Source organism: Tachysurus vachellii, chromosome 2 (assembly GCF_030014155.1).
Source record: "Tachysurus vachellii isolate PV-2020 chromosome 2, HZAU_Pvac_v1, whole genome shotgun sequence".
NCBI classification, from domain to species: domain Eukaryota; kingdom Metazoa; phylum Chordata; class Actinopteri; order Siluriformes; family Bagridae; genus Tachysurus; species Tachysurus vachellii.
The window spans coordinates 36401777-36429276 of NC_083461.1; the positions used below are offsets into that span (position 1 = coordinate 36401777).

The 27500-nt window shown below is 40.6% G+C and overlaps 5 protein-coding genes across 5 annotated transcripts in view; 3 read left to right on the forward strand and 2 right to left on the reverse strand.

Annotated features, from left to right (window-relative positions):
* The window catches only part of fbxo10 (F-box protein 10), an 11683-nt gene extending 2448 nt beyond the window's left edge, over positions 1-9235 (forward strand). Inside the window, exons 4-12 of the mRNA XM_060864527.1 lie at positions 1-49; positions 1063-1212; positions 1492-1628; positions 1964-2034; positions 3317-3469; positions 5801-6100; positions 6896-7206; positions 7372-7553; positions 7648-9235. The exon at positions 1-49 is cut by the window's left edge and continues 731 nt beyond it. Coding sequence (XP_060720510.1) covers positions 1-49; positions 1063-1212; positions 1492-1628; positions 1964-2034; positions 3317-3469; positions 5801-6100; positions 6896-7206; positions 7372-7553; positions 7648-7825 — 1531 coding nt within the window. The 3' untranslated portion in view covers positions 7826-9235. The remainder of the gene's footprint in view (positions 50-1062; positions 1213-1491; positions 1629-1963; positions 2035-3316; positions 3470-5800; positions 6101-6895; positions 7207-7371; positions 7554-7647) is intronic.
* Positions 9236-10251: 1016 nt separating this feature from the next.
* Positions 10252-18240, reverse strand: polr1e (RNA polymerase I subunit E). Its single transcript, XM_060864528.1, has 12 exons — positions 18116-18240; positions 17627-17730; positions 17474-17550; positions 16966-17051; positions 16655-16707; positions 15812-15956; positions 14585-14695; positions 14166-14259; positions 13839-13969; positions 13044-13122; positions 11428-11559; positions 10252-10996 (listed from the first exon to the last, which is right to left on the reverse strand). Exons 1-12 carry the CDS (start codon positions 18174-18176, stop codon positions 10831-10833), a joined length of 1239 nt encoding a protein of 412 aa, XP_060720511.1. The 5' UTR covers positions 18177-18240; the 3' UTR covers positions 10252-10830.
* Positions 18241-18421: 181 nt separating this feature from the next.
* Positions 18422-25654, forward strand: tmem192 (transmembrane protein 192). The gene is made up of 6 exons (XM_060864529.1): positions 18422-18577; positions 19302-19454; positions 20559-20820; positions 21563-21700; positions 24227-24338; positions 25040-25654. Exons 1-6 carry the CDS (start codon positions 18548-18550, stop codon positions 25161-25163), a joined length of 819 nt encoding a protein of 272 aa, XP_060720512.1. The 5' UTR covers positions 18422-18547; the 3' UTR covers positions 25164-25654.
* The window catches only part of rapgef2a (Rap guanine nucleotide exchange factor 2a), a 124723-nt gene continuing 118662 nt past the window's right edge, over positions 21440-27500 (forward strand). The window contains exon 1 of the mRNA XM_060864526.1: positions 21440-21444. The gene's annotated coding sequence lies outside the window, so the exon portion shown is untranslated. The remainder of the gene's footprint in view (positions 21445-27500) is intronic.
* The window catches only part of apela (apelin receptor early endogenous ligand), a 4197-nt gene continuing 2681 nt past the window's right edge, over positions 25985-27500 (reverse strand). Inside the window, exon 3 of the mRNA XM_060892202.1 lies at positions 25985-26354. The gene's annotated coding sequence lies outside the window, so the exon portion shown is untranslated. The remainder of the gene's footprint in view (positions 26355-27500) is intronic.

The following is a 27500-nucleotide window of genomic DNA, read 5'->3' on the forward strand; positions in this document are numbered from 1 at the left end:
CGTGTTCCGAGGACTCAACTATGCAGTGCGCTGCATCCAGTATGCCAAGGTGAGCAAGAAAGGTGGACGTCAGCCTTCTGACTAACCTCGATCATGCTCTGTGTCTTTGAATCTTAGCATAGGTCTCTTAAATTCACCACTATATTAGGAACAACTAATCTGTAACTTTATTAAATAAGAAATGTCGTATTTTACACTTAAGGGTATGTTGTAACTGGTTTGTTGTACGATTTTACTGATACAAGAGTCGTATGTAATCTTAACAGTGGCACCCTAATGTCAGAGGAGGTCGTATAATCTATGAGCGGCTCTAAGGTGTTCTAAGGTGATTATCATGTCTAACTCACAGGTTGCTACTTTCTCCATTTCAGTTTTTTGGTAATATGTCAAGCTGCATTTAATTTCTATTAATGCAAAACAAGAGGAAGGAGTGTTTCTAGCTGCTATGTTAGTGATAACATGACTTGGTTTGTTTCACAGACATTAAACAAAGCTATAAATGTACAAAAGGGGCATTTTGTTATACATCAGCAACTTGTTGAGTTTTTTCCTATGAAAAACAGCATCAACGTCTCACACATACATTATCATGTTTGATGATCAGAGGTCATGTTTCCACGTAAAGTAATACAGCATTTATTTAGGGTACATTGTGATTGTCCTTGATGAAATTCTCAGGGATTCTTTCTGCCCAGGAATCCTAGTGAATACTGTAGGCGAGTTGAATTCCCATAACATAAAGTGCTGCGTTTCGGTATCTAGCAAAAAAGGCATTCGAGTAAAAAAAAAAAAAAACAAACTGCAGCAAAGCTCATTAAGTTTGCTTTTTTTTCTTCACTGTCTAGCTCAACCATAGCAGAAAGTTATTGTGTGATAACACATTTCAAGATCCCTAATAGAATCCTAATAGCGATATTTAAGCAATGATACTTGGGTTAGATCCAGAACCGTGAAATGTCTGGCTGCTCTACAAATGACCTATTATTCAAATAGCCATTTAAGGGCAAATGCATCCTGGGAAGTCTAAGCATATTTACTGGAGGATCTCTCTTCCTGTGTTAGATGGTGATGTTGCGCAACGAAGTGAGTGGGTGCCGAGCATCTGGTGTTTTCTTGCGGCTCTCTGCTCAAGGCCTCATCGCCGAAAACAACATCCACTCAAACGGAGAAGCAGGACTCGACATACGCAAAGGAGCCAATCCCATCATCCTGGTAACTGTTAACTTCCTGCTAACATCCAGCTCACTAGACAGAAATGTGGTTCTAATAATAATAATAATAATAATAATAATAATAATAATAATAATAATAATAAAAACAGAAGTGTGTTCATTTTGCTGATTTGTTTAGAAAATGCCAAAACAGTGTTATATTTAACTTATTTACACTGCATCGCATCTCCTTTTCACTTCAAATGGTAAGTCTCCTAATTTTGCATGCTTTTAATCCGTTCCGCTGCCCACCCCACAACCCCCCTTTTCATGGCTGCAGTGTAACAGAATCCACAGTGGCCTACGTTCCGGGATCGTCGTCCTGGGCAACGGGAAAGGTTCCATCCGCAGCAACCAGATCTACGGCAACAAAGAAGCCGGAGTCTATATTCTTTTCAATGGCAATCCTGTGGTCAGGTAGCAAAAATCTGTATTATCTACTATCTGGTTAGCTACCATGGACAAAATCTAAATGTTATTCATTAAACCGCAGCGCTGTGGAACGCTCAAATCTGATTAGGGTTAAGGTTTTGATACTGCAAGGCTGACTGTAGGCCATCTATTATGTCAGCTCTTAATATCAGTGCTGGGTTGTGAATAGTCTACTAGCCAACAGCAGAGCACAATTTGATTCTTCATCACTTGGGTATCACTTCGAAAGAAATCAAATCAATAAGCATGAATGAAAACATAAATCTACAAGGAATAATCTTTTTCCCACTCTTTTTTTTTTTTTTTGCGTTTTCTGTCAGCGGGAATCACATATTCCAAGGTCTTGCTGCCGGCATTGCTGTTAATGAGAATGGAAGAGGACTGATTACCGGTTTGTACCATTATCAATCCTGTCTTATTCTATACATTACTAATGTCTAATGATTGTAGAAGTGCATGATTCCAGTGTGATGAGCTTCTCTCCAAATACATTGCAAACTTCTATTTACAAGACCACCAAATAATTAGAGACCGTTTATTTGAGTGGTGTGTATGCTACACAAATATACTACAGCTCAGGATATTTTAAAGGAATATCTTGGGGGAAGTCATGGCCTAATGGTTAGAGAGTTTGACTCCTAACCATAAGGTTGTGGGTTCGAGTCTCGGGCCGACAATACCACGACTGAACCCCCCCAACTGCTCCCTGGGCGCCGCAGCATAAATGGCTGCCCACTGCTCCGGGTGTGTGTTCGGATGAGTTAATTGTAGAGAACGAATTCTGAGTATGGGTCACCGTACTTAGCCATATGTCACGTCACTTAAATGTAGGCACAGGGAGTTGCCATATTTCATCAAAATGGTGACTTTTATGGCTATGGACGCTAAAATCTCACCTGGCATTGTAACTCTAAGTTTTCACAAGGTGCTAAAACTATCCAAACGTTGAGCTAATACTGTATCTACCAACAGCTCTCAAATGTTAGCTAGCATGATAAGTTATAGTATCATCATTTTTACTACAGCATGTTGGTTTTTGGATTTTGTGGCTTCCTCCAAAAAAACTTCTGTAGTCTCCACAAAACTTCTCCACAAAACTTCAAACATTCATGCAACATTTTGGACCAAAATTTGCAGCACAGTGGACAAGCGGAGCAAGAAGCTAATAAGCCAACTAGCCAGATAACTCTAACATTGAGGGTTACCTTCTCTTAACAGCGATCAGCATGGTCAGTGTTACATATTTAACTATGTTTGCATAATTAGGTGTACTTTACATCGTTCACAGTAAGAGCGTTCATGTTGATTTGACGTCACTTTGCATACAGGGAAGGAACTAATGACTAAATTAAGTTGACTAGTTAAAGTTTCAAATTCAAGTTTTCTGTGACTGACTATCTGGAGATGGAGAATTAAGTTGCGGAATGCTAATCACAATACGGTTTGCCTGAATAAATAGATCTGTAGATCTCTTTAAAACTGTCTGATGCTAAAAAAAAGATACCATTGGAGAGAAAAAGGAGTGAGTTGAAAGTAGATGTTTTTCTTTAGAAAGGTAGTGAGTGAAAATGAGACCTATTTAGTCCAAAAAAAACCTCAAGCAAAGTACAGATTTATTTACAGTTTGAAAAACAGGCTTCCAGGAACAAACTCCACACTTGCTTTGCTCACAGGGAACGTGATAAGGCAGAATCAGTGGGGTGGCGCGGACATCCGTCGAGGAGGTGATCCGGTCCTGCGTAATAACTTCATCTGTCATGGCTACTCCGACGGAGTGGTGGTAGGGGAGAGAGGAAGGGGTCTCATTGAGGGCAACCACATCTACGGTGAGAACTTCCTTTCGCCATAAAATGCTGTTTTATCCCTCAAATAGTCTTTCATTAGACATCTGAGTGAGGCCAACATTAAAAAATATTCTTGTTTGCCGTAACCCGACCGACCCTGTCAATTTAGGACCGACTCAATTTATTTATTTTTTGCTTTAAGTCCGACCGACTTGCCGGTTGTAAATTTGCGTTAAGACCGACCAATTTTTTTTTTTACCCTTCAAACGACTAATACAAAAGCAATAAAATAATATTAATTATATTTTAGTAAGCATTGTAAATGGGGTCACGGTGGCTTAGTGGTTAGCACGTTCGCCTCACACCTCCAGGGTCGGGGTTCGATTCCCGCCTCTGCCTTGTGTGTGTGGAGTTTGCATGTTCTCCCCAGTGCCTCGGGGGTTTCCTCCGGGTACTCCGGTTTCCTCCCCCGGTCCAAAGACATGCATGGTAGGTTGATTGGCATCTCTGGAAAATTGTCCCTAGTGTGTGATTGCGTGAGTGTGTGTGCGCCCTGCGATGGGTTGGCACTCCGTCCAGGGTGTATCCTGCCTTGATGCCCGATGACGCCTGAGATAGGCACAGGCTCCCCGTGACCCGAGGTAGTTCGGATAAGCGGTAGAAAATGAATGAATGAATGAATAAGCATTGTAAATATATAAATTGCCTAGACCTACATACAAACGAAGGCTACATTCTTTCTTTTACATAAAAACCCGTGACGTCATCTATGTTTACACTATTGGTTAACGCAGTGGTCTTCACTATTTTCTTCATGTGAGCCACACTGATAGGACAAAGTCAATAGGAGAGCCACTTTCACCACAAAGTATGCCAAGTTATTCAGTCTTAAATAGCTTATCTACTTAAATACAATGTACAATATTTAAGCAATACAATACGAGTTGCGGATGATGCATGCTCCCCATCAGTTACCTCTTTTGTCACTGTCACATTGCTTTGTTTCTGTTCATTTTGTGTGCGGGATTGTTTGATAAGAAATCATCCATTTTTTAGTCCGTGTGTACAGTAAACACAAGTTGTTATCTAGCATGAAACACAAACTAGCTTCTGGCAGGCCGCCAAAAACTGGCTATTGCGCAGAACGTAGTGAGTCAGTGACGAGTCAAATAATATATATAAATATTTATTATTATTTGTAATAGAGCACATTCGTTTTTCTATGCTTCCCTGATTGTTTTTAATGTTATTTAAATGCATTTAAAATACATTTTAACCACATGATCATATCATCGTATTATTTACTGCCATGCGAGCCGCATATTAAAGCTTGGCGAGCCGCAGGAGGCTCGCGAGCAGAGCAATGAGTAACACTGGGTTAATGGATGTCACACCATGACAACGGTTTGCGCTTGGTAATGATGGCTGCGGCTGCAGTAAACAAAATGTTCGCGGTCACCGTTCAAACAAATTTGTTTGTGGTCTATATAGCCTGCGTCAAAATGAGGTTTGCCATAATACGCCCGAATGCACGGGTTGAAGACCCAGTCAGTGACGTCACAATATGCTAATTTGTTTAAATTCATACCTACGTAATCACCGTCACCAAAATTGTACTTTTTTTTACATTGAAACTTGGAAAAAAAAAATATAGAGCTACCTACCGACCTTTTTTTTTTTTTTACTGTTACTGCAAACCAAAATATTTTTAAGGATGGCCTTACTTTATTCAATCTACAGAATGATGACAATTTCCCAGGCTATATGTTATTCATTCTTACATTATTTCATTTAATACTTGGTGTAAAATTTGATGTTGATAAAACTATCTTTACTAACTAGCTAACTAAAATTAGCTAAAAGTTTGAATCTAGCTAAAATGTTTTTTTTTTGTGAGCAATAATAGCAAGAGTCTGTCTCCCTATAACAAATATGTACTAGATTACTTCACGTTTCACGTTTATGTACTAGATTGCTTCACTACAGTAGCTAGCGAACTAGCTTGGGTAATTTTTCTGAGAATGGAAACAAAAATTGTTTGTTGTTATGGATTGTTGATAGTTTGACCATTGATATACAGTATATAACTATCTGAAAAACTGCAAATTGAGCAAATTTTCTCTCGGCTAACTAGCTGGCTAGCTATATATCATGTATTTTGATCAGTTCTAGCATTTGTACAATGTTAAAGCTACAGTTACTGTATGTTTCCTAGGCCATATTTGGTAGCATTAAAAAAATAATGGTTTATTTCCACATATAATTTGAAGTACATTTAAGAATACTTTAATCTGAGCATCAATTATTTCAAGTCCTTATTTATGTGGTATGGAGATCCTAAGTAATCAAATTCGCTCACATTTGTTCTGGTAGGCAACAGGGGCTGTGGGGTGTGGGTGATGTTATCAAGCCTTCCGCAGTTGATTGGAAACTACATAACCCATAACCGCATGTACGGGCTGGCCGTGTTTTGCCGGAAGGACCCGGCATTTTCAGCAGGCAGTGAGCGAGGAGGAGGAGGAGAGCGGGAGAGAGGAGGCCAGGAGAACTTTCATGAAGAAGGTGAACTTTTAGCATGGGAGAGCGACATGGACAGTGAAGACGAGCGATTCTCAACCCGTCGCCCAATCACTGTTGCTTTAGTGGAGAATAACTGTATAAGCCAAAATGGAGGTGAGAAATGGTGCAAATGCAGTGCTGGCTCTTTCATTCTTAACTTGACTTATACCAGTAGTAGTAGTAAGTCACGGCATGGATTGCAGTGTAACTATCAAGATGTTTTTCATTTATATGAGTCAACTCTCAACATGATGCTCCCACCACCATGCTTCACCATATATGCAGTGTTAAATCGCTGCCAAATTATTAGCGTGTGACGGAGACGTGGAACGTCTTCCACGTGGTTGCATGTTTGCCCAGCTTTGTGGAGGGTCCAGGCTATAGTTTTCCTCTGAATAGCTTTTGCCATCTGGGCTATGTTTCTCTCCAGCTCCTTGGTTCTTTCTCTGTCTAATATCCCCTGTATCCAGTCACTGAACTTTTGTTGTTTAGAACTGACTGATTCCATTCTTCATTAAAATAACAAGTAGCTAATTGGAAAAATAAAAGCACGTCCACTTCCTAAGTAACATTTCATTACGTTTAGAGTAGCCAAACACCCAAGGTGCACTGTTAAAATGTTTAGCACTCTGATTGCCAATGTTCTAGCACCACCATCGGGTAAAATTGTGGTGTTGTAGGTCCAAACATTTTCTAAAATGGATGACTTCATAGACAGACCACTTGCAAATACTTTATCTGCATTTCCTTTACTGCCTCACACATTCACAGTTTTTTATTCGTTATGCATTTCTTTGCAGGTCTTTGCAAGATGTACATTCTCTCTTTCTCTGTTAAGCCCTACGTCTTCACTGTCAGGTCAGAACGTATGCTTTCCCTTTGGTTTATCATTTTGTCTGTTTAACGCAGCGGTGGGCGTGTACGTGAAAAGCAGCGAGGCGCTGAACGTGGTGGGTAACATGGTGGCCAGCAATCGGGCGGCTGGCGTGGCCATCGTTCAGAGTGCGCAACTGACACGACTTGTCAGCAACTGCATCCTTGGTAATGGCAGGGCCGGAATCACGGTAGACCGGGAATGTCGAGTGGAGCTCCGAGGCAATGGCATTTACGGTAACAGTTACCATGGTGTGTGCTTCCGTGGTGACGGGCAGATCATGGAAAATGACGTGGCCGGGAACGGGGCAGTCGGGATACGGCTGATAGAAAGTGCAGATGTGAAAGTAAGCTTTGCTCTGGATTTCTCTGACAAAAACGTTATGAAATATTGTGCTAAACATATAACATATAACAACTTGAATAATAGGTGCTGGATAGATACTAAAGTAATATACTAAAAACATTTTATATCATACATCCTTACTACTGTATATGTGCTCTCTTTGCAGGTTCTGAGGAATCGTGTGCAGTCTTTGCGTGGTTGTGCCATCTCTGTAAGAGAGAGGGTTCGAGGTGTGATCCAGGAAAACCTGGTGTACCAGGGCTACCCTGATAACAATAAACCGCACATATACACCGACCCTCTCAACCAAGAGTGTGTCGTGCTCAGCAACACTCTGCTCACACACAGGTAAATGACACACAAGTGTGTTTGGTTGTAATAATTATGTAATTAAGAGCTTTTTTTCCACTTCATTGTCCACGGTATAATTTTCAATTCTCAGACCAAACACAAGCTGGGCTTTGGAAAACCCGCCCCCTCGTCCTGTCGGCAGCAATCCGCCGAGCTCCGCCCCTTCGTCGCGCCCTGCCCAGCTCGCCATCAGCATGACGAGCCGGATCACTGCCACTGTAGAGAGCGGCTGCCATAACAACGGCAGCATCTTCTGTTGCATTCTATGAGGTCACTTTTTGCACTTATTTACTGGGAATAAAAGCACTTTTATTAGGACGTAGCCTAAATAGTTTTATCTTACTAATCGCCACGGGTGAAAATGACTTGGATATGTGTGTGGCCTTCTGGGAAAACCCATTGGATGTAAAACCTTGCAATGTATCACAACAAATGTCATGCTTCAATCACATTTTCTGATAGCTAGGTGCGGTAGTTAAACGGATATTACTCCATGATTTAGTTTGTAATCAAATGAAGGGTTTTCCCAGGCTACCAGCTATGTTTAAAAGATGCTGTTCCGTCACTGTAGTGTTCTGATTTGTTAATCTCAAAAGTGACACGCCGGATAGATTGTTCTTAAGGATCAGAAAAGGACTTTAGTTAAAGAAATGGCTTTGGAGTTACTGTAAGAAGGATGTGATACCCAGGTACAATGAATTCGGATGTTTTACAGATGACCTTGCTGAAATGTCCGATTCCCTCTCGCTGGTACAGAAATTATTATTATTATTATTTTTTTATTATATAAATTATAAGAATTATTTGAAAACTAAAAGCATGGCAGTAGGATAGGTTCGTGATTTTTAGTCACCATGGACACATGCATATAGTTGCTAGTTAGTCATGCGTTGAATACAAAAATATATTCTTTCCAGGTACTAAACATAGAACAAGCGACAACGTACAGCACATGGTGTCTTCCCGTCCGTCCCGAGTGACAAACTGGGCCCAGAATAGTTGATAAACAGGTGAGATGCGCTGTGGGATTTGGAGTCTTGCAGCAGCTCTTTTGCCTGAGCAAAACTGATGGAACTTCGGCATAACAGGCTACACCACAGCGTGAGGTGATGTTATTCAGCCACAGCATGGCCCTTTGAGGTTTATGATGCTGTGCACATTTCTGAGATTTTTTTTTTCCCCCCCTCCTTCTCTTGCAACCTGGCAACCGCTCAATAAATAAGTGGTAGGGAAGTCATAGCTCAGTGCTTAGAGGTGTCTTTTGGATCGTATCCTGCCTCAATGCTAAACCACTCTATACACTCTTCTGCCAAACGTACGAATGCAAACGTACCTTAGTAGACAATCTCTGTATTAAAACTCATTTTTTATCTCCTTGGTTTGAAATGTAACAGAATCGACCCTTCAAACTTCTCAACGTTTTCTGTATTAATTTACCATTGTAAAAAAAGAAACCTTTTTTTTCCCGCTCTTTATCTTAAATAGTGCAATATGTGATGTCAAATGTGCCTATTTTTACTGTATGCCTTTATTTTTTATACATGTTGTACAGCCCAAATGATAAATCCTTACGGTTAATCCTTTCGGATGTGCCTGGTTTCACTTGTGTGACATTAAACAAGGTGCAAAGGTTTTAAAAAAGTCCATCAAAAATGTAATAAATTTCTTTCTGATTTCTATTTATTTTGTCAGGGGAAACATGGAACAAATATTATGAATGTAGCATCGATTAAGACTTTCAACTGCCACATTCATCCTTACAAATTGTTTTATTATTGTTAGTAGGGGGCAAAGTGCCAAAGGTGCTGCTTCTTCTGGCGGCAATGTCTATGGCAGCGGTGCCCAATCCTATCCGGAAAGGGCCGGTGTGGGTGCAGAAGTCACACCAGAGTCTACTAAAAGCCAAGAACAACTGATTAAACAGGTGGAATCAGGTGTGGCTTCTGCTTGGTTGGAATGAAAACCTGCACTCACCGGCCCTTTGTGGATAAGATTGGACACCGCTGGTTTTTGGCAAGCCATAGAACACATCTACAAAGAACATTATAATATTTGGCACACTGATTGAGGAATGTTTAAAGAACATTCATTCATTCATTCATTCATCTTCTACCGCTTATCCGAACTACCTCGGGTCACGGGGAGCCTGTGCCTATCTCAGGCGTCATCGGGCATCAAGGCAGGATACACCCTGGACGGAGTGCCAACCCATCACAGGGCACACACACACACTCTCATTCAGTCACGCAATCACACACTAGGGACAATTTTCCCGCCTTCGCCTTGTGTGTGTGGAGTTTGCATGTTCTCCTCGTGCCTCGGGGGTTTCCTCCGGGTACTCCGGTTTCCTCCCCCGGTCCAAAGACATGCATGGTAGGTTGATTGGCATCTCTGGAAAATTGTCCCTAGTGTGTGATTTGTGTGTGTGTGTGTGTTCCCTGCGATGGGTTGGCACTCCGTCCAGGGTGTATCCTGCCTTGATGCCCGATGACGCCTGAGATAGGCACAGGCTCCCCGTGACCCGAGGTAGTTCGGATAAGCGGTAGAAGATGATGAATGAATGAATGTTACCAACACACTAGCACCACACAATTGGGTCACATCTTCATTACATAAGCACTGTTGGGTTTCTACCACCATAGTGATTTGTGGCAACGAGTTCACTTTCGTATAAAAAAAAATACAGAACTGGAAGTGAGTGTAGAAGACCGTACAGCTGTAATAACGATCTGAACCCCAACCCTGAACACACTTTCCATATCATTTTCTATCAATAATAATCGTTCATATTTGCATATACAGACAGAACAACACGGAATGAATAATTCAATCTGGTCAAGTCATCGCTTTCCTGGAAACAGATGCTCCGTGGTCCTTTCGGGAAATGAGCTCTATAATGACATTTGGCTCTTGTTCTAATGAGCTGCGTGTGTGTATTGAGGTTGCAGCTGCCTTGTCGGGGATTTATTCTGGTGCGTGTGAGAAATGTTCTAGTTTTTCTACACGAAAACTCATTTTAATTCACAACACACAGATTTGAATGGAACCTTCTGAACATTTAACGGAAGCGTGAATAGAGTCATCAGACTACATACAGTAATATGAAGGAACTGTGTGCTTAATTTTTTTGCTAATAGACAAATACTTAACTTCTTGTTAACTGACATCTTTTATAAGTTTGTTTCTTTAATAGTAAGCGAAAGCAATTGAATTTTGTGCTGCTTTTGACTTAACAACCAACTGCTGTATGAAATGTATAACTGCTTCATTCCATTCATTTCATCTTCTTGCGTTTTCGTCTCTCCAATCGGCGTTCGCATCGTACAAGTGGGAGCTGCAGGGAGGCCATCCTGTGGTCATCCTTTAGCCCTGACTCCTCCCAACTGTGGATGGACTGGCGGGAAAGCGTGAGCCCCATGGCCTTTGCCACCTCCAGCATCCTAAAACACAAATGACATTAAAGAAATAAATTAATTAATTAATAAATAAAATCAGGACACAGAAGCACTTTAAGTTGCACTTCGCTGAAGACGGCAGTTATATTTTTGACCCGAGATTTTGCTCCATCATGGATTATGTCAAAAACGTTATTTTTTTCTTCGCTATTTCTCCTAAAAATAGCTTTTTTTTTTCTGTCCAAACGTTCGGAGTAAGCAGTTACCAAGTTATCGTACTGTATGCACTGTACGCTGTGGAGGTCGTTACCAGAGAAACAAGGGCAAGAACAGAAACCTGATTTGCTTCACAGGTCTACGGCGTCCAAAAAAACCTACGGCGTCCGAACGGTGCCGTGCTATAAATAAATGACGTCCCTACGTCGCAATAACGAGCTGATAGAAAGCGAGACGTGATCGGGTGTGTGAGAACTGACTTGGTTTCGCTGATACACAGGTCTCTGTGCAAGAGAGTGAGGTCGACTTTCTCGTCTCCGATATGAAGCAGCAGAGCGAGGCAGTGGGACGCGATCTTGGTGACTGTCGAAGCCGTCACTGTACTCCTCAATCTGTGAAAAAATCCAGAGAAATGGAGGGAAAAACAGGGTCATACGAATTATAAAGGAAACTGCATTAAAGGGCCTTTTTACACCTGGTCACTTCATGTGTTGTCTCTGATCCGACAGCTTTATGATTTGTTAAAACGGTTCCATTTACATCAGGCCACATAAACGCGTCTCGGCGAATCGGATATCGATCCGATCTTTCTACTCCCGCCCAAAATGCTAATATACTTTACCTCGTTTCCGGGGTAATTGAAACGGAACACGCTTTGGTGTGTGCGGTTTTCAGAACGCAATCAAAAAGAAGACGAAAAAACTCGTTACGAAGGTTACGCTACAAAAAAACAGCGTTTACTGTTTGTTTCTGGCGCGATACACGACTCGCGAGTCACCTGCGAGTGCCGTACTTCCGTTTGGGAGGAGTATAGCGCTGACGTATGTGGCTTGAACAACCACATTCATTTACAGTTGTCCAGTTTCATCTGAAACGCGTCCCAGACCACCTCCTGAAGGGGTTTGTACCATCGGATTTATATCCGTCTCCAAAACGTTTCGGAGGGCATTTAGACCTGGTCTTTTTACCATCGGATAGCTATCGGATCACAGAAAACGCGTGAAGTGACCAGGTGTAAAAACCCCCATAAGCTGAATAAATGTTCAGCATTAAATACTCTCTAAATCACGATAAGTTTCGATCCGAGGAATATCAATACCATTATTAACATTGATATAATCGTGTGTTTAATTTGTAATAATAATCGTTTCGCTTTACTATCCATCTTACCATCACACTCTGGCTTCCTAAAGGGTTCTTTGGATCGTGAAGAGTTTCGAAGCTGTGTCTCAAATCGCATATTTACACGCTACACTACACCGATGGTTAGTATAAATAGTGCGAGTTGTTTGTTTAATCTACAGAAAAATCACTTCGTACGCTCGCAGCTTTGCTTCTATTGCGGAAAAGGGGCGGGGTTATCGGGTGCTGATGCTGGATGAAAAATCGTGGACGAGACTTATAGATGAGCCCGTGCTGTAGGATTCAGTCATAGACGTTTTAAAAGAATTCGCAGGATTCTGCTGAAGCTACCGAAGAGCAACGAGTTACGTGCTTTTGACGTCGACTGGGAAACAGCTTACGCCATCGGTCAGTAAAAAACAGTTAGCGTTCCGTTTGAGACGACACGACCCTTCTAACACTCGCACTCTAGAGTACTTCTCTCCAATTGAAAGCTTGTTCTTAGACCCTGCATAGTTCCCTTTAAGGGTTCACTCAATTAAAAAAAAACCCTTTAGAGTGCCAAAACTTGAATGTTTTGGTTTCTGAGAAAGAGAAACTTATTTTTGTACAGCACTTTTGCCTAAATTCCAAAATTAGGACTTACAGCTTTTATAGCAAATGAGCGCAGGATGTTTTTTTTAATGACTACACATCGCATTCCATGTCTTTTACAATAGTCTGCCATTATATACAAAGTACAATATACACAAACCTTCCTTTATCGAAGCTCTCCACTGTGAAGCTCCTCTGTACTTTCCTGAAGATAACCTGTGGACATTCGTTCTCGCCGACTTCCAGAAACAAAGACACAGAAACGGATTAAACGTCTTTGAATAAATAAGGAAAGCGCGTATTTTGTCTATATGTCCATTATATTCACGGTATATTTGTATGTCTGTGTGTATATATATATATCGTCGCTGTCGGGCGGAAACCTCGTATGTCCAAATTTGGTCAATTTCATATTTTTTCACATATCGATGCTATTGGTCAGTCCCCACGTGGGGCTGTTATTTTTACAAGTTATTAACCAATCTAAAGTCTTGAAAATAGCTTGAGCGCAAATCTCATAACTCCATTGGACACTTCAACTGTCCACCTCTTCCTCACTCCGCGGGAGAGCTTCACGGCATATTTCTCCTCAAGAAGAGTCGCAACGAATCAACACGTCTTCTGAGGTAAATGTCTTCAAAACACTGGGCTCAAAGAAAAAAAAATCTTGACCCCCGCTAGTTCTGGTGCTCGTCTGAGGACAGGAATTTAGCGCAAGACAATCCACTGTAACGCGGACTAAACCCTGTGCACTGCAGATAAGGTACGGCGTTTTTTTAATTTCCTGAAAAATAACGGTTTTGGAGATACGAGGATTCCGCCTGACAGCGACGATATATATATATATATATTGTGTACATTTTCCCCCAGCTCTAATACTCCTGGACCAAGATGGTGCGATAGTGAATCATTTCTTTTAGACTGATAGTGTATGTGATAAAAAGCCAATACTCACACTTGCGGTCCAGTTTTTTCGTTTGCGCAAGTCTGATGAGGAAAGCCAGGTACCAGGCACAGCGCGCTTGTCTGTCTCGAGCTTCCCCCTCTTTGGGAAGGCTTTTCAAAATCTCCTTCACAGTCTTGGGTCTACAAAAAAAAAAAGTGAACATTATATGATGGAGTGAATAATATAACTGAGATCACAACAGTGAAACAGAGACCACAAAATTGAAAATCTATTGTGATTATTGTTACGATCTAATGCATTTTGAAGGTATAATCGCACCCAAATGTGTCACCATGACTACGACTAGAGACAAAATGTTCATGAATCTCGTCTTACAAGGAGTCTTCTTTGTCCGTCTGGTCTTCAGAAGCAAGTCCTGCCATTTTCTCTCCAAGCTGCTGGAGCAGGTTAAACTCGACCGGAGACAGCACTAATATGATGTTTAGGAACTTACAGTGAACGTGAGAGTCATTTTCAGTTATATTAATTAGTACAACAGAGAATCCCAAACTAGAGGCTTTTTTTTATATATATAATATATAATATGACAAACATGCTAGGGCTTTATCCCAAATTGCACACTTAAGTCTGATTGCTGTGCACTCTTATTGAGTGCTGATACTGAACGGTTTTCCTATCGGTCATAGGCGATGTCAGGTTAGGGAAACTGACGGCTGACTGACGGTTTACTGGAGCTGAGGTTTTGGACATTGTATTTGTTTTTCTTCTTTCTATCTTTATCTTAAGAAGGATACAGCCATCAAAGGGGTAAACGTCCTCGCGATTAGTTGCGTCCTTGTTGCAGGGAGGGAGGAAGAGCGTGGATTCAGACAGAGCCTGTGAATCTGCAACTTCCTGCTGTAAGGCTGAGAGAGAGAGAGAGAGAGAGAGAGAGAGAGAGAGAGGAGAAAAAGAGAGAGGAGAAAGGAGAGAGAGAGGAGAGAGGAGAAAAAGAGAGAGGAGAGGAGAGAGAGGAGAGACAGACAGAGAGAGTGAGAGAGGAGATGAAAGAGGAGAGAGAGAGGAGAAAGGAGAGAGAGAGAGAGAGAGAGAGGAGAGAGAGGAGAAAGGGGGAGAGAGAGAGAGAGAGAGAGAGAGAGGAGAAAAAGAGAGAGGAGAGGAGAGAGAGAGGACAAAGAGAGGAGAGAAAGAGAGGAGAGAGAGAGAGGAGAGAGAGAGAGAGAGAGAGAGAGAGAGAGAGAGAGAGAGAGAGGAGAAAGAGAGAGAGAGAGGAGAGAGAGAGGAGAAAGAGAGAGAGAGGAGAGAGAGAGTAGAGAGACAGGAGAGAGAGAGAGAGAGAGAGAGAGAGAGAGAGAGAGGAGAGGAGAGAGAGAGAGAGGAGAGAGAGAGAGGAGAGAGAGAGAGAGAGAGAGGAGAGAGAGAGAGAGAGAGAGAGAGGAGAGAGAGATACGCAGAATGAGGTAATGAATGTAGAAAACCTGTTACGTACATAATTCCCAGTAAGTAAAGCTCATAACTATAAAACTACTGAAGTAAGTAATAAATATTAAGTATAATTATCTGTGTTTTTAACACAGGAAGATTTTAGTAGATATATTCAGATAACGGATCATAATATTTAGCTACTTGATGTAGATGGCAAGGACATGGTGTTAGATGGCATGTGCCTTCTCGTTATTTTTTTATTACTATGTAAGGAACATGTCAAACCGTAGCGACGTGCTGTTACAGTGAAGGGTTTTATTCCTCTTACACAATCGTGACCAACAATTAGATTTTTATTTATTTATTTATTTTTAAAACGGAAGAGCAAAGCGTTATCATTTCTCTCCGTTCTTCTTAGATTAAAATCTACAGTTCACTTTCACTATTAGGCTTAAATTGTGCAGGTTACTACAGAAACTTATATAAGCCTGTGATTCTAGTCGAAGCCTGAACTACATATCAGAGCCAATGTCTATTTTTCCATTTTGCTAAAGAGTAACATCACTAAAAATCACACTTTTTTTTTTTTTTTTTACCTTCCAGTCCTTTCTGGTCTATGACGTTGCCGGCGGCGCGAGCCACAGCTTTCTGCAGCGTGTCATTGCCGACCTCGTTCATCCGTCTCGAGCTCAGCGCACGCTTCTGCTTCGTCGTGCCGAAAGCCTCGATGAGATCATCCAGCTGCAAACACGCACAAGTTTGAATTCCATCAATATACGCATGAGAGCAAAAATCGACATACGCTTAGGATTACATACAGAGAGAAGGTTATGTTTCTCAAAAGCGACGCGAAATATCAGTTTTCTCCGTCTCTAGATATTTCACGAGAAACCTCAGAGAACCTGAACTGCCTCGAATCTCCTCCATACAAAATGTATAACACCATTGTTCCTGGCACACACCTGTCTCTCACACACTGACAAGCACCTGTATAGTTACAAAATATTACAGACATCAACACCTTCGAAACTCATAACCAGCAATCGTTTCTGCAGCGTCTTCACACGATTTCGTTGTTTTTGCGATTTCATATGAACGCAAGATCAAACAAACCCCGTGAGATTCTGAGGATCTTGCAATTTTTCTAAATTAACGAAGGTTTTCTGCTCATTTTTGGCAATGCACGTCATGTGACGTCATCACTACGCGCAGTTAGCAAGAGACTTCTACGAATCTACTACCAATTCAAGTAATTTTCCACAGAGAAATCAACCATGATTGGCCACAACAATCACAGACAAACAAAAACAAACAAACAAACTTGACTGACAAACGATTCAAGACCTGTTACAAATGCTCACAAATCCTTTCAGTCTGATTCAATGGGTCAAAGCTGAAAACGTCATATAATCGTTCGAAGTACGAACACACTGCCTTACCTTCTCTCTGTAGGTCTTGCTCTCATTTTCCTCTGAATTTTTTGCTGTTTCGCCTAAAACAATCAGACGAAAGTTACATTTACGATTTTATATTACTTTTGCTCTTTTTCCCCCTCAACCAAAATCCATTTAACAATAAATATCTACAGTACGGGCAGAGTCAGCTTCAGGGTACGGTGTTGGACTAATTGATTGGAATGATCCCAATAGAAACGTACACTATTCTCTGGAAATGAGTTAACTGTTGTTTTTAATGCAGCTTTTACAGAAAGCCATGTGGTTGGTGTTTATGTGTCGGGTTGTGTGTATACCTGGTATGACGGCCTGCAGGTTGAAAAGCTGAGCACTCTGCACCTTCATCTGCATGGTAGTTTTGTCCAAGATGCCAACGAAATAACTGAGGAATCACGGTAACTTCATTACCGCGTGCCAAAACGTCAAACAGTAAAAGCAAACAAACAAAAAACTGATTCACAACATTCACCAGTTTCAGTACAATTCAGTTGTGTACTGAATTGTATTATCGTGAAAGTGGACCATCACTTCTCTGTCTACATCAAACTTTCAAGAAAACTTTTATTCGCTCGTGAATGTTTACTTAATGTATAGGTTTACAATTAACCTCAAACGGGGGTCATTTATACGCTGAGATTTTGAAAAGTCTTCCTTATGAACGACGCTGAATCCTTTAAAGACATCAAAAACAAAGAATCTGCATGAGGTGACTGCTTTTAAAGTTAAAAAAAACTTGACTTTGTAGTTCATTAAGAGTATGTTGACCTCCATCTTGCCCCTTTCACAGATCAAAACTACACATACTTGCACATGGTGTTGCACTGTAAGGAGCCCGGGCCGAAGTTGCTCCCGACGTACGACAGCCGATCGGATTCTCCGACCTGGAATACACAGAAGGTGTCCAATAGTGCTCGTATATACGTACAGAACATCCAGGTTTCTGAACACAGTCATTACCACGATGCGCCTGCTTTTCTTTCTTGGGTTTTCCTCGTCACAGTGCTTGAAGACACGGAAGTTCAGCTGATCTGTGTTTTTTACCTGTCCGTTGGAAAACTTCACTGCAAAGAAGAACGGATTTAGACAAGAGATTTGTTGTTTAATGACATTGATAACATACTACTTTATAGTCCAGCCCCCCCCCAAGTCCCCTTGTGACGTCAGAGCGGCCCTTGTGACGTCAGAGCGGCCCTTGTGACGTCAGAACTGCACACAAACACTAAACTCTGAGGAATAACAAACACTACAATCACTAAAACACATTAGAAATGAAATGATTCAATGTGTAATCTTATTAATTACAACCTTATACAGTGATATTGCCAACCCAACCCACGTGGATGTAAAAAAAAAATTGATCCTCTTATTATTTTATACTAAATTTAACCCAAACACAAAGCCTCTAACCGGTCGGACAGATTACATTAATTATTTGACTCAATTCACCGATAACAGCTTTTTCTTTCCCGGCTTCTTCACACGATTTCCACGTGCAGGACGCCGCCATTGCAGCTTGTTATTGTAACGTCTTCGCGCCTCAACAGCGACGCCACCAGGTGACCACGAGAATAGCATTTAATAGCAACCAAGAGCGGTCAGTTTTCTAATAATACTCCCTCCTTTACACAAGTGAATTGAAAAACATATTCGATAATTCAATAATTGCGTATTTTAGAGCACTATAGGTTTATTTTGATCAAACAAGAATCATTTTGGGAGTCAACCGAAAACTTTTATTTTGACGTGTCATAATGCGGAAATAGTACACGTCAAAATAAAGGTTTTCGTGTGTGTATATATATAACAGTTTTGTCATAAACATTGGCCATGTAACTAGGATTTTTTGCTTTATGTTGTGTTTTTGACTTAAAAAAAAATATGGACTCAAAGCGACTCCTGGCAAAGACGGTGCGTATAAATGTTTGTGTTTTGTACCGCTTTTATTTAAAGCTAAATGCTAAACGCTTCCTTGTTAAACCAACAAGACGTTTTCACGTGACAGTTGTTTTGTTGTCAACCTTTAGCTGGCTGTAAAGTATTTTTTTCGCAATTGTTAAGGTAAACGCGTGTTTAATTTACTGGTAAATAAAAAACAATATATATTTTTAATCGAAGCGTTAAGTAAATAAATATCGATAGATTCACTTTACTGACTCGATTCTTTGATATACGCGTTAAAAAGAATCCGATTCTGAATCTGAATCTTGATTCACTGCTCAGAGTGATGTCCAGAAACTTTGCAGTTATTTAACCTATCGTGCATGTTTTAAACACATCCCTTGTCTGAGGGTTTATAACGTTATTTTGTTAATATAACAATATATTTGTTTTTTAATACGTGCACTTTTTCCGATTCGATTCATTTGAACGGCGACTCGACTCACACTAGATTCGTTCACGAATCGCCCATCACTACTCCAAGTAAGCTCAGACAATAGTGCAGTATTGTCTTGAAGGTCGTGTTTTTGGCCACTTGATCACTCTACTGAATGAAAGAGATGCCACTGTTATAGTGAACCAATACACATATATTTGTGCTATTTTGTACTTCAAAGACTCTTTCTATAGCTCAAGCTTACTGACTCAACTGACCTCTTATTCATAATGTGAATGCACAATTTCCTGTGTGCAGGGAAACCTAAGCACAGATTTAACCCAAAGCATTGAGGATGACCCTTTGATCGATGGGCCGCTCATAGCCCAGAACGCCTTGGATTCAGCCATCAAAAGAGAGTTTAAAACACTACCCACTAACTGGGGAGCCATTTCACTGACTGTGTTGCATGTGAGTATGAAAAAGCACACTTCAAATCAAGTCAAGAAGCTTTTACTGTCATTTCAACCATATATAGCTGTTACTTACTAGGTGACAAGTGATTTGTCCCACTCTAACGCACATGTATGGTGACCTGGAAGAACCCTGATATAGTCAAATAGCCTCTTTTTTTTTACAGGTAAAAGTGTTTACACAGTCACCCTAAAAAAAGTGATAAAGGTAGAAAAATCCATATAAAGATTTCCGTCCACTTACGCTAAAAGATGCCCAGTCTACATGTACATTTATTACATTAGTAATTGTACCAGCTCCAATTGTCTTCCGTGCGATGAAGATTTTGGACCTCCACTGAGATGAGGCCGAATCTGTGAGGATCCTGAGGCATCTAGAGATCTACCAGCTCTAGTTAGACTCTGCTATACTGAAGAGGAGACGCAACTCCATGTGGTCTTTTGCATCATTTACAACATTGATCAGACTGTATATTTATAATCACACCCTCCATGTCACCCATATGAGGATGAGGTTCCCCTCTGAGTCTGGTTCCTCGCCAAGGTTTCTTCCTTCCTGCTTGAGTCACCTCAGACTTGCTCATTGTGGATAAATACAAACACACTTACATATATCTAATATTGATCTTGAATTTTGTATTTATATTAATCTTTTATAATAACCTTTTGTTCTATGTTTATGTTCCGTAAAGCTGCTTTGAGACAATGTCCATTGTGAAAAGTGCTACACAAATAAACTTGAATTGAATATTATCTACTGATAGAAAAAGCTCATTCACACCAAAAATCTCACAGCCTCATCGTTGTCTCTTCACTTCACTGATACCGGTGTTGCTAATAATCTCTGATTCATTTATTCTGTTCTGTTGACAAAAAAATGTGGTATTAATGTTATTTTATTTGCCCATTAATTACACACGATAGCCGATGTAAGTGCTAGTCGTCAGTAGTTGCAACTAACAAACCAAACACACAAACTGATTGAAAAACAATATATTTAGTGACTGTATTGAACTGTTTACAAGCATATTTACTTATTTTTTATTATTTTATTTTAATTATATTTACTCTTATTTTTTTACCCCTTTCACCTGGCCCGTAGGTGGCGTACGTGAGCGTGTGCGTGGCCCTGGCTGCAGTGTGCTGGTTAACTGACACTCATTCTGCGGAGTGCACAGCAGCATTGAACGGGATGGAATCGAGAACCCTGGTGTTGTTATTAAAGGCGGGTCTTTGGATACTGGTCTTTCTCTTTGAGAGATGTGTGCAGTATCACCACAGCGCATTGAGGCGTAGAGGATACCTGAGGTTTTACAGGAAAACCGCCAAGCTCAAGCACCTGCCGTTACTCATACACTCCGCAGGTACACACACGCTAAACATCACCTCCTTATGTTTAAGCAAATTTCCGAAAGTTCAACAGAAATGATCCCCATAAAAATTCCTCAGTGGCTCAGAAAACAAAAATACACAAAATTATAATGGCACAGTTGCAAAGCACACGATAAATCACCCTGACAGCTCAAAGGTCTGGCTTTATCCTGCTGATGTTACAGTTTCTGTGCAGTTTTGCATGTTCTTGCAGGATCCATTGGGGTTTTCTCCCAAAAACATTCCAGAGTAGGTGAATTGGTTGATGGTAAATTGCCTGTAGTTGTAAATGAGTGTCTGCTTAGTGCTCCTTGTTGAACTGGCATCTCATCCTGCCCCGATCCCAGTGTTACCAGGATAAAACCTGGATCCATTGCAAGTCTAACGTGGTTACTGGACATGAAGAATTATTTAGAAAGAAATGAGAATTACAGCTAAAAGAGAAATCTGTTTAAATAGAAATGCACTTTTCCTCTCTACACACCAGAGGGCGCCAAAACCGACAAATTTTTCTTTTAACAACGGAACAATGGATTATTTTCCACTGTTCTTTATCCAAGCATACCCCTCAGTATCAAAAGTGTTTTATAAGTCATTTTCAAATGTGTTTTATATTAAATAGCGGTATGATTGACACTATAGAATTCAACTTAGTGTTGGGCATGTTTCAACTTTTTTGCCGTAGCTATACGAGACAAGGTGGAAGTGTAAATGTGCACTTTTCTTCCTCTACAGGTAATGCTGCAGTGCTGATTGTAATCGCTCCCTCCTCTATGTTGGATAACAAAGTGAAAAATCTCTCTGTGTATCTGCTCCTCGTCATCATCTGTGTGGAACTACTTGCATCTCTTATATGCCTTCTGGTCTATGCAGGTATCTTCAGCTTTAACTTTACTACAAGTCTAAGGAAAGCATTAAAGGTCTTTTTTGCATATACATTATAAAACTCTCATATACACACACACACACACACACACACACACACACACACACCTCCCCCTCAGCACAAACACCTCGCATTACAATACCTCAGCTACTGTCTTTATTCCCTTTAGGATCACACACCAGGCTGTATTACAATCAGCAAGGTCTCTCTCTCTCTCTCTCTCTCTCTCTCTCTCTCTCTCTCTCTCTCTCTCTCTCTCTCTCTCTCTCTCTCTCTCTCTCTCTCTCTCTCTCTCTCTTCCTTCTCGTTTTTTCTTTTATATTCCTGTCTTATTTTCCTTTGTTTTTGTGCTTCGTCTTGTTTAAGGTATGTGAAGCATCCAAGAGAGAAGAAGTTAAGAATGAAAGGAATTGGATCTCGCATCTTTTTTTTTTTTTTTCTTTTCCTTTCTTTTTCTTTTTCGCCCAAGGCAACCTGAAGCTACCCCACCCCAATAAACCATAGCATTGTCTTACTATTGACACTCTCTCTCACTCACACACACACACACACACACGGATTCCTTGGATGATTAGTGAACTGGGGATCGACCATGCGTTGAGACACACCCTGTTTAAGTTTAGTGGCGTTTAAATGAAGGCCGCTGACAGATTATCTGTGTGTGTGTGTGTGTGTGTGTGTGTGAGTGGGCAGATTAAGTCAGTTTGTGCTTTTTCTTACTCCATATTATGAGTTGTTTGTTTGCATCCAGCAACATGAGAGCAATCTAATCGATCATCTAAACATTTACGCTCCACTCCATGTTTATTGTGCTAATGAACACTCCCTATCCATCTGCCCATCTCTCCGCATCCGTTTATCTCCCGCCATCCATCTCTCTCTGCCTCTTCCTAAAGGAAGGTGCAGTTAGGCTAAAGTCATGCTCTAGGTGCTTTGATGTTGCATTTCTCTCTCTTTCTCTTTCTCTTTTTCTTTCTCTCTGCCTCTTCATTTGAACATGAATGCAGCGTTCTGCATGGGCCGTATGCCGCCTGTGCACTTCAAAGCCGCTTTAGGGTCCTTCAAAGGGAGCGAGGAGGGGAGTTGGACTTGTATTGTCTGATCCTGATGCACAGGGAAGATGCAGTCCTGATGTGTGTGTGGGTTTTTTTTTTGGTTGTTGTTGCAAACAGGTAGAGAGCTTGATTTGTGAAAGAGGCATGAGACCGACAGGTGAGAGAGAAAACTGGAAAAATATTTCAGGAACAGGAAACCGAGATTATTAGAAAACAATATTTTGAAGCATATTTCTAGATGTTTGTTCAAATTTCAACCACTGAAGAAAATTCCAAGCTTATTGTATTATTAAAAAAAATGTAGATACATTTCTCTATTCAAGATATTTTACATTTGGATTTTTTGGAGTTCTTTTCTTATATATATAATATACAGTGAGCAAAACTATTAATATCGCATGTCGTAGAGATGCCTGTGAGGATCATGATACAATACTTTTGTCATATAGCATTTGGAGAGTCTGTAGGCATTTAAAGTATAAATTCTCGAATAAGAACTTTCAGGTCTTGACATGAGGCGACTGTGTCCAAAAACAAATCAATATACTAAACAGCATTTAAAGTTTTCCTAAAATCCAGGTTGCGTTTAAAGCGATATGTGAATCTCACCTGTTTATAGAAAGGTGTACGTGTGCGGAGGTTTGGGGTTATGACCGTGGTTTATGTCTTGGTTTATGATGGAACCGAAGCTCTGCTCTTTAACAGAGATATGAGGAATGTGACACATTCACGGAGTGCCGCATCTGTTGGTTTTGTTTTCCTAAGAGAGCATTCCTCAGCTCTTCTCGATGTGTGGTGTCAGAAGTGTCTAATTACCCTTAATAAACCTCGCCACATTACAACCGACACGGTCCTGTTCACTGCTGAATGAGATGGCTGCTGTATGGAGAAATGTGATGGTATTTGAAGACAGAGAGAGAGAGAGAAAGAGAGAGAGAATAAAGTCTGTTGAAGCTGATGTCAGTTAGCTATAGTGGATGGGCCATTGCTGGCCATTTCCTCCAGGTGAAAACGTGTACTTTGGTGTGTGTGTGTGTGTGTGTGTGTGTGTGTGTCACCTATCATTAATGCTTATCAGATGCTGACGTTTAAGGTATCTCTTTATTTTGGCTTAGCAGCAGTATAGATTGTATACAGGAAGCTCTCCCCCAACTTTTTTTCGTTCAACGTTCAATGTTTTTGTAGCCAAAGTGATTCATAAGGTCAAATTCAGTAGATATTCACCATAAATTCCAATTCAAAATAACCTGCATCCATTTATCCTCAGTTAACCTGGGAATTCATCACGTTCACGTGTACATATCCTACAGTACATACAGTACACAACGGTTGGTTGTACTTTCGACACTTTCACACTTTCATGGCTGTAATTTGTTCCAAAACACAGTACACAATTATCTCGTTTGGTAATTAGTTTGTGAGTTTGATCATTTTTTTTTAAATGTTTGTGTGTTGCAGCACAAGTGTTGAAGTTTAACAAGCAAAGCCTCGGTCCAGATATCGCAGAAGACGAGAGATCTCACACCTTCTCCGTCACTGACAGCAACACGCACACGGAAATGGGCTTCAGGTAACGGACCCTCGCGTTGTCACATCCAGCCACATTAGCGCCTGAGAAATATCGAAGGATGCAAGGACAAGTCTACAGTAGAATGAGACGATTTGCAGTAAATATAATAAATTATAATAAAATGATATAATGCATGGACCTCGTTTAGGATAAACACTACAGAGAACACCTATATTATGGCTACAGGATGATTCTATTGGCATAGACACACCACAGAACATACACAAACGTGACGAAGCACATAGATCAGTGAGAGATTTCACTTTCAGTTTTTTATGTACATAATCATTAGAACATCTAATTCACGTTCCAAATTGTACTCATTTGTGTGACGCTCGCGTGCGAGACCCCATCAGCACCCACCTTAACGTCCCGCTGTAATCCGAAAGCACTTTAGAACCAAGGAGAGAACTTTATCTCTCACCCCCATATCTCTCATTAACATCTCCATAGGTGGAGCCCCAACACACACACCAACAAACACACACCCGAATGCACCCTCTGGTCATGCTGAAGGGATTGTAAACAGATCATATAAACTGTTTCCTTACAGAAACACTACATTTCCATTTTACACACACACGTGTTAGTGCTGACCTTTAGTCGTGCTTTCTATTATTTTCAGTTTAGTGTGGAGAAATAAAAGTATGTTTAATACTGTTATTCAAGACTAACCCTAGACTGGGTGATGTGTAAAACAGAGATGGCTCCTGTCTTGAAGAGGTTGTGGAGAAACAAGCGGACCTGATCGAATATCTGAAGCAGCACAACACGACGCTGAGCAAAAGAATCCTGACGCTCGCGGCACGACAGGCCCGAGAATGAGAAAAGAGGAGAGGAGTGAAGAGGAGAGGATTCCGGTTGTTTGACTAGGCTTTAAATGCACGTGTCTCTCTGTTTGTTCGTTTGCTGACTGACAGCAGTGGCCGTGGTCCACTAATCACAAGGGCTTGTAACGGGGGAAAATGCTCCTTAACATTGCTTTCATGCTTCCCCCGGTAACAGGTCCTGTAAGATAAAAGGACGGCCGAATGCATTTAACGGGAAGTAAAAAAAAAATAAAAAATGTACAGTTATAAAACCACCAGCTGTGAAAGCAAACAATAATGTAGAAGCTTCTAACGTAAGGTGAAGAATTTAGGATTCGACATAAATATATATTTTTGAATAGAACTGACAAATAACTTGAACCTTTCAAGTCTGATTGCGATCAATCTTGTTTATTTATTGTAGTTTCTGTAGCTAATATTGAACGCACAAAAATGTTTTTTTCTATGTATTTTCTTTTGATCTGAATTCAGGTTCGTAATAAAATATGGGTCCTTTTAAACTCCTCGAGTTTATTGCAGTTCTTTATTAAAGACAATTATATTGTAGGTTGCTAGCTGATGTTTTATTTATTTATTTATTTATTTATTTTTCCGACAGAAATCTCTAGAAACAGACTTTGAAGTCGCACATAAAAAGTGTCTTGTATCATCTGATCTGCTTTCAGGTTTATGTTGAGAAAGTTCTCAAGATGCTTTTTTTTTTTTTGAAAAGAAACTACATTTTATTTAATAAAGAATAATAAAACATTTGAAGTGCATATAACTTACATATAAACACATTTCATGCTATTTACATTGATTAGGTATTCAGTGGTTGGAGGTTTGTTCTCTTATTAAACTTTTGTCTTCCAGTCAGTGATCATTGATTTCAAAAAATTAAATCCTGTCTCAACTCACACACACACACACACACACACACACACACACACACACACACACACCCATATCCTTTCTACAGTGTTTGCGCTAAGCCAGTATCTCATGATGCTGGCACAGATATTTGGTGTCATCTAGCAGGGTGTGAAAACTTCTTTGCTGTATCGCTGTATTTCATTCGCCCCGCTGAAAGAGCAGTCAGGATTTTGGTTGTCTTGAAGTCCATCTTGTCTGTTCCGGCACTCCAGCCATGCTTTGACAGAACATCTACATTCCTCCTTCGTCGCTTTAATGGACATTGCGGTGTACCCTAAAAAAATAAAAATTAGTTCAATAAGTTCTGTTATTGGCTGTTTAGTCATTTTTGTAATTCCCTTTGCTCTTTGCATTTGTTCTTCACGTGTGTTTTGTTAACTCTGACTCATTGTGTGGGGGTCATAGAGGACGGGTGAAAGGTGACGACCCCTCCGAAGTGTCTGAAAACAGTAGGCGGCTCCGGTAGGCTGGCACGCAGCGTGTGTGTTCTCACAGATACAGTGTCGCTTCTCACACACACACGTTTCAACATTAACAGCCAGCTGACGCGTCCTTAAAGAAACACTAAGTAGTGTTTTTGAATTGAGCTTGTAAGTTGGATGTTATTGCCCCATTGCTGGTTAAGCAACTTAGCGCTTTTTCAGCAGGAAGTAACACGTACTACTGTAGTGTAAAGTCAGACTTCGTAGAACAATAGCGTTTTCTAGCATGCTGATAAACGTATACATAGACATGGTTTTGGATTATTGCGCAACATTTTAGCCGACTTAGTATTTAACGTTTTCATGCTAAAGGCATTAGGAAAATAAAACGCCATTGCGTTAATGCAATGCCTATTGACAATAGATTTAAAAATCTCAAGGCCATATTTTCATACCCAAAAGTTCTACATTTTTAATTTGTCTGGAAACGAGGGCCGTCCGAGGGAAGTCCTCACTTTTCCAGACCTGATGAGGAATTTTCTTGTAACTCTGATATCTTTATTTAATTCTGATTTAAACAGACCTCGTGTATTCTTTATAATTCCTAAGACTTCTCAAAAACGTATCAATCCCTTAACTCTGATGTTAGACTAGTCTGTAAAGCCGTCTGCTCTGAGACACTAGACATGAAAGCTAGACTCAAACCCCTGTGGTTTTGAACCAGACATAACTCTGCACTAGCTTTTGCACAAGACGTTTAGAGTAAATAAGTGTCAGTCTCTGTACACACCGTGTCATTGTGGTTGATTTAGGGAATGCCACCCGTGCTTTACTGTGTGTGTGGCAGGTAGATATGGGGCTAGAGGCAATTCCTCTGTGCGTGTGTGTGTGTGTGTGTTTCTGTGGTGTATTTGACTTAACAGGGCTCTTTTGTGATCTTTGCGAGTGTGTGCTTTGTTTACTTCTTCCAGTCTAAGAGAAAGTCTAAAAGCTCAAGG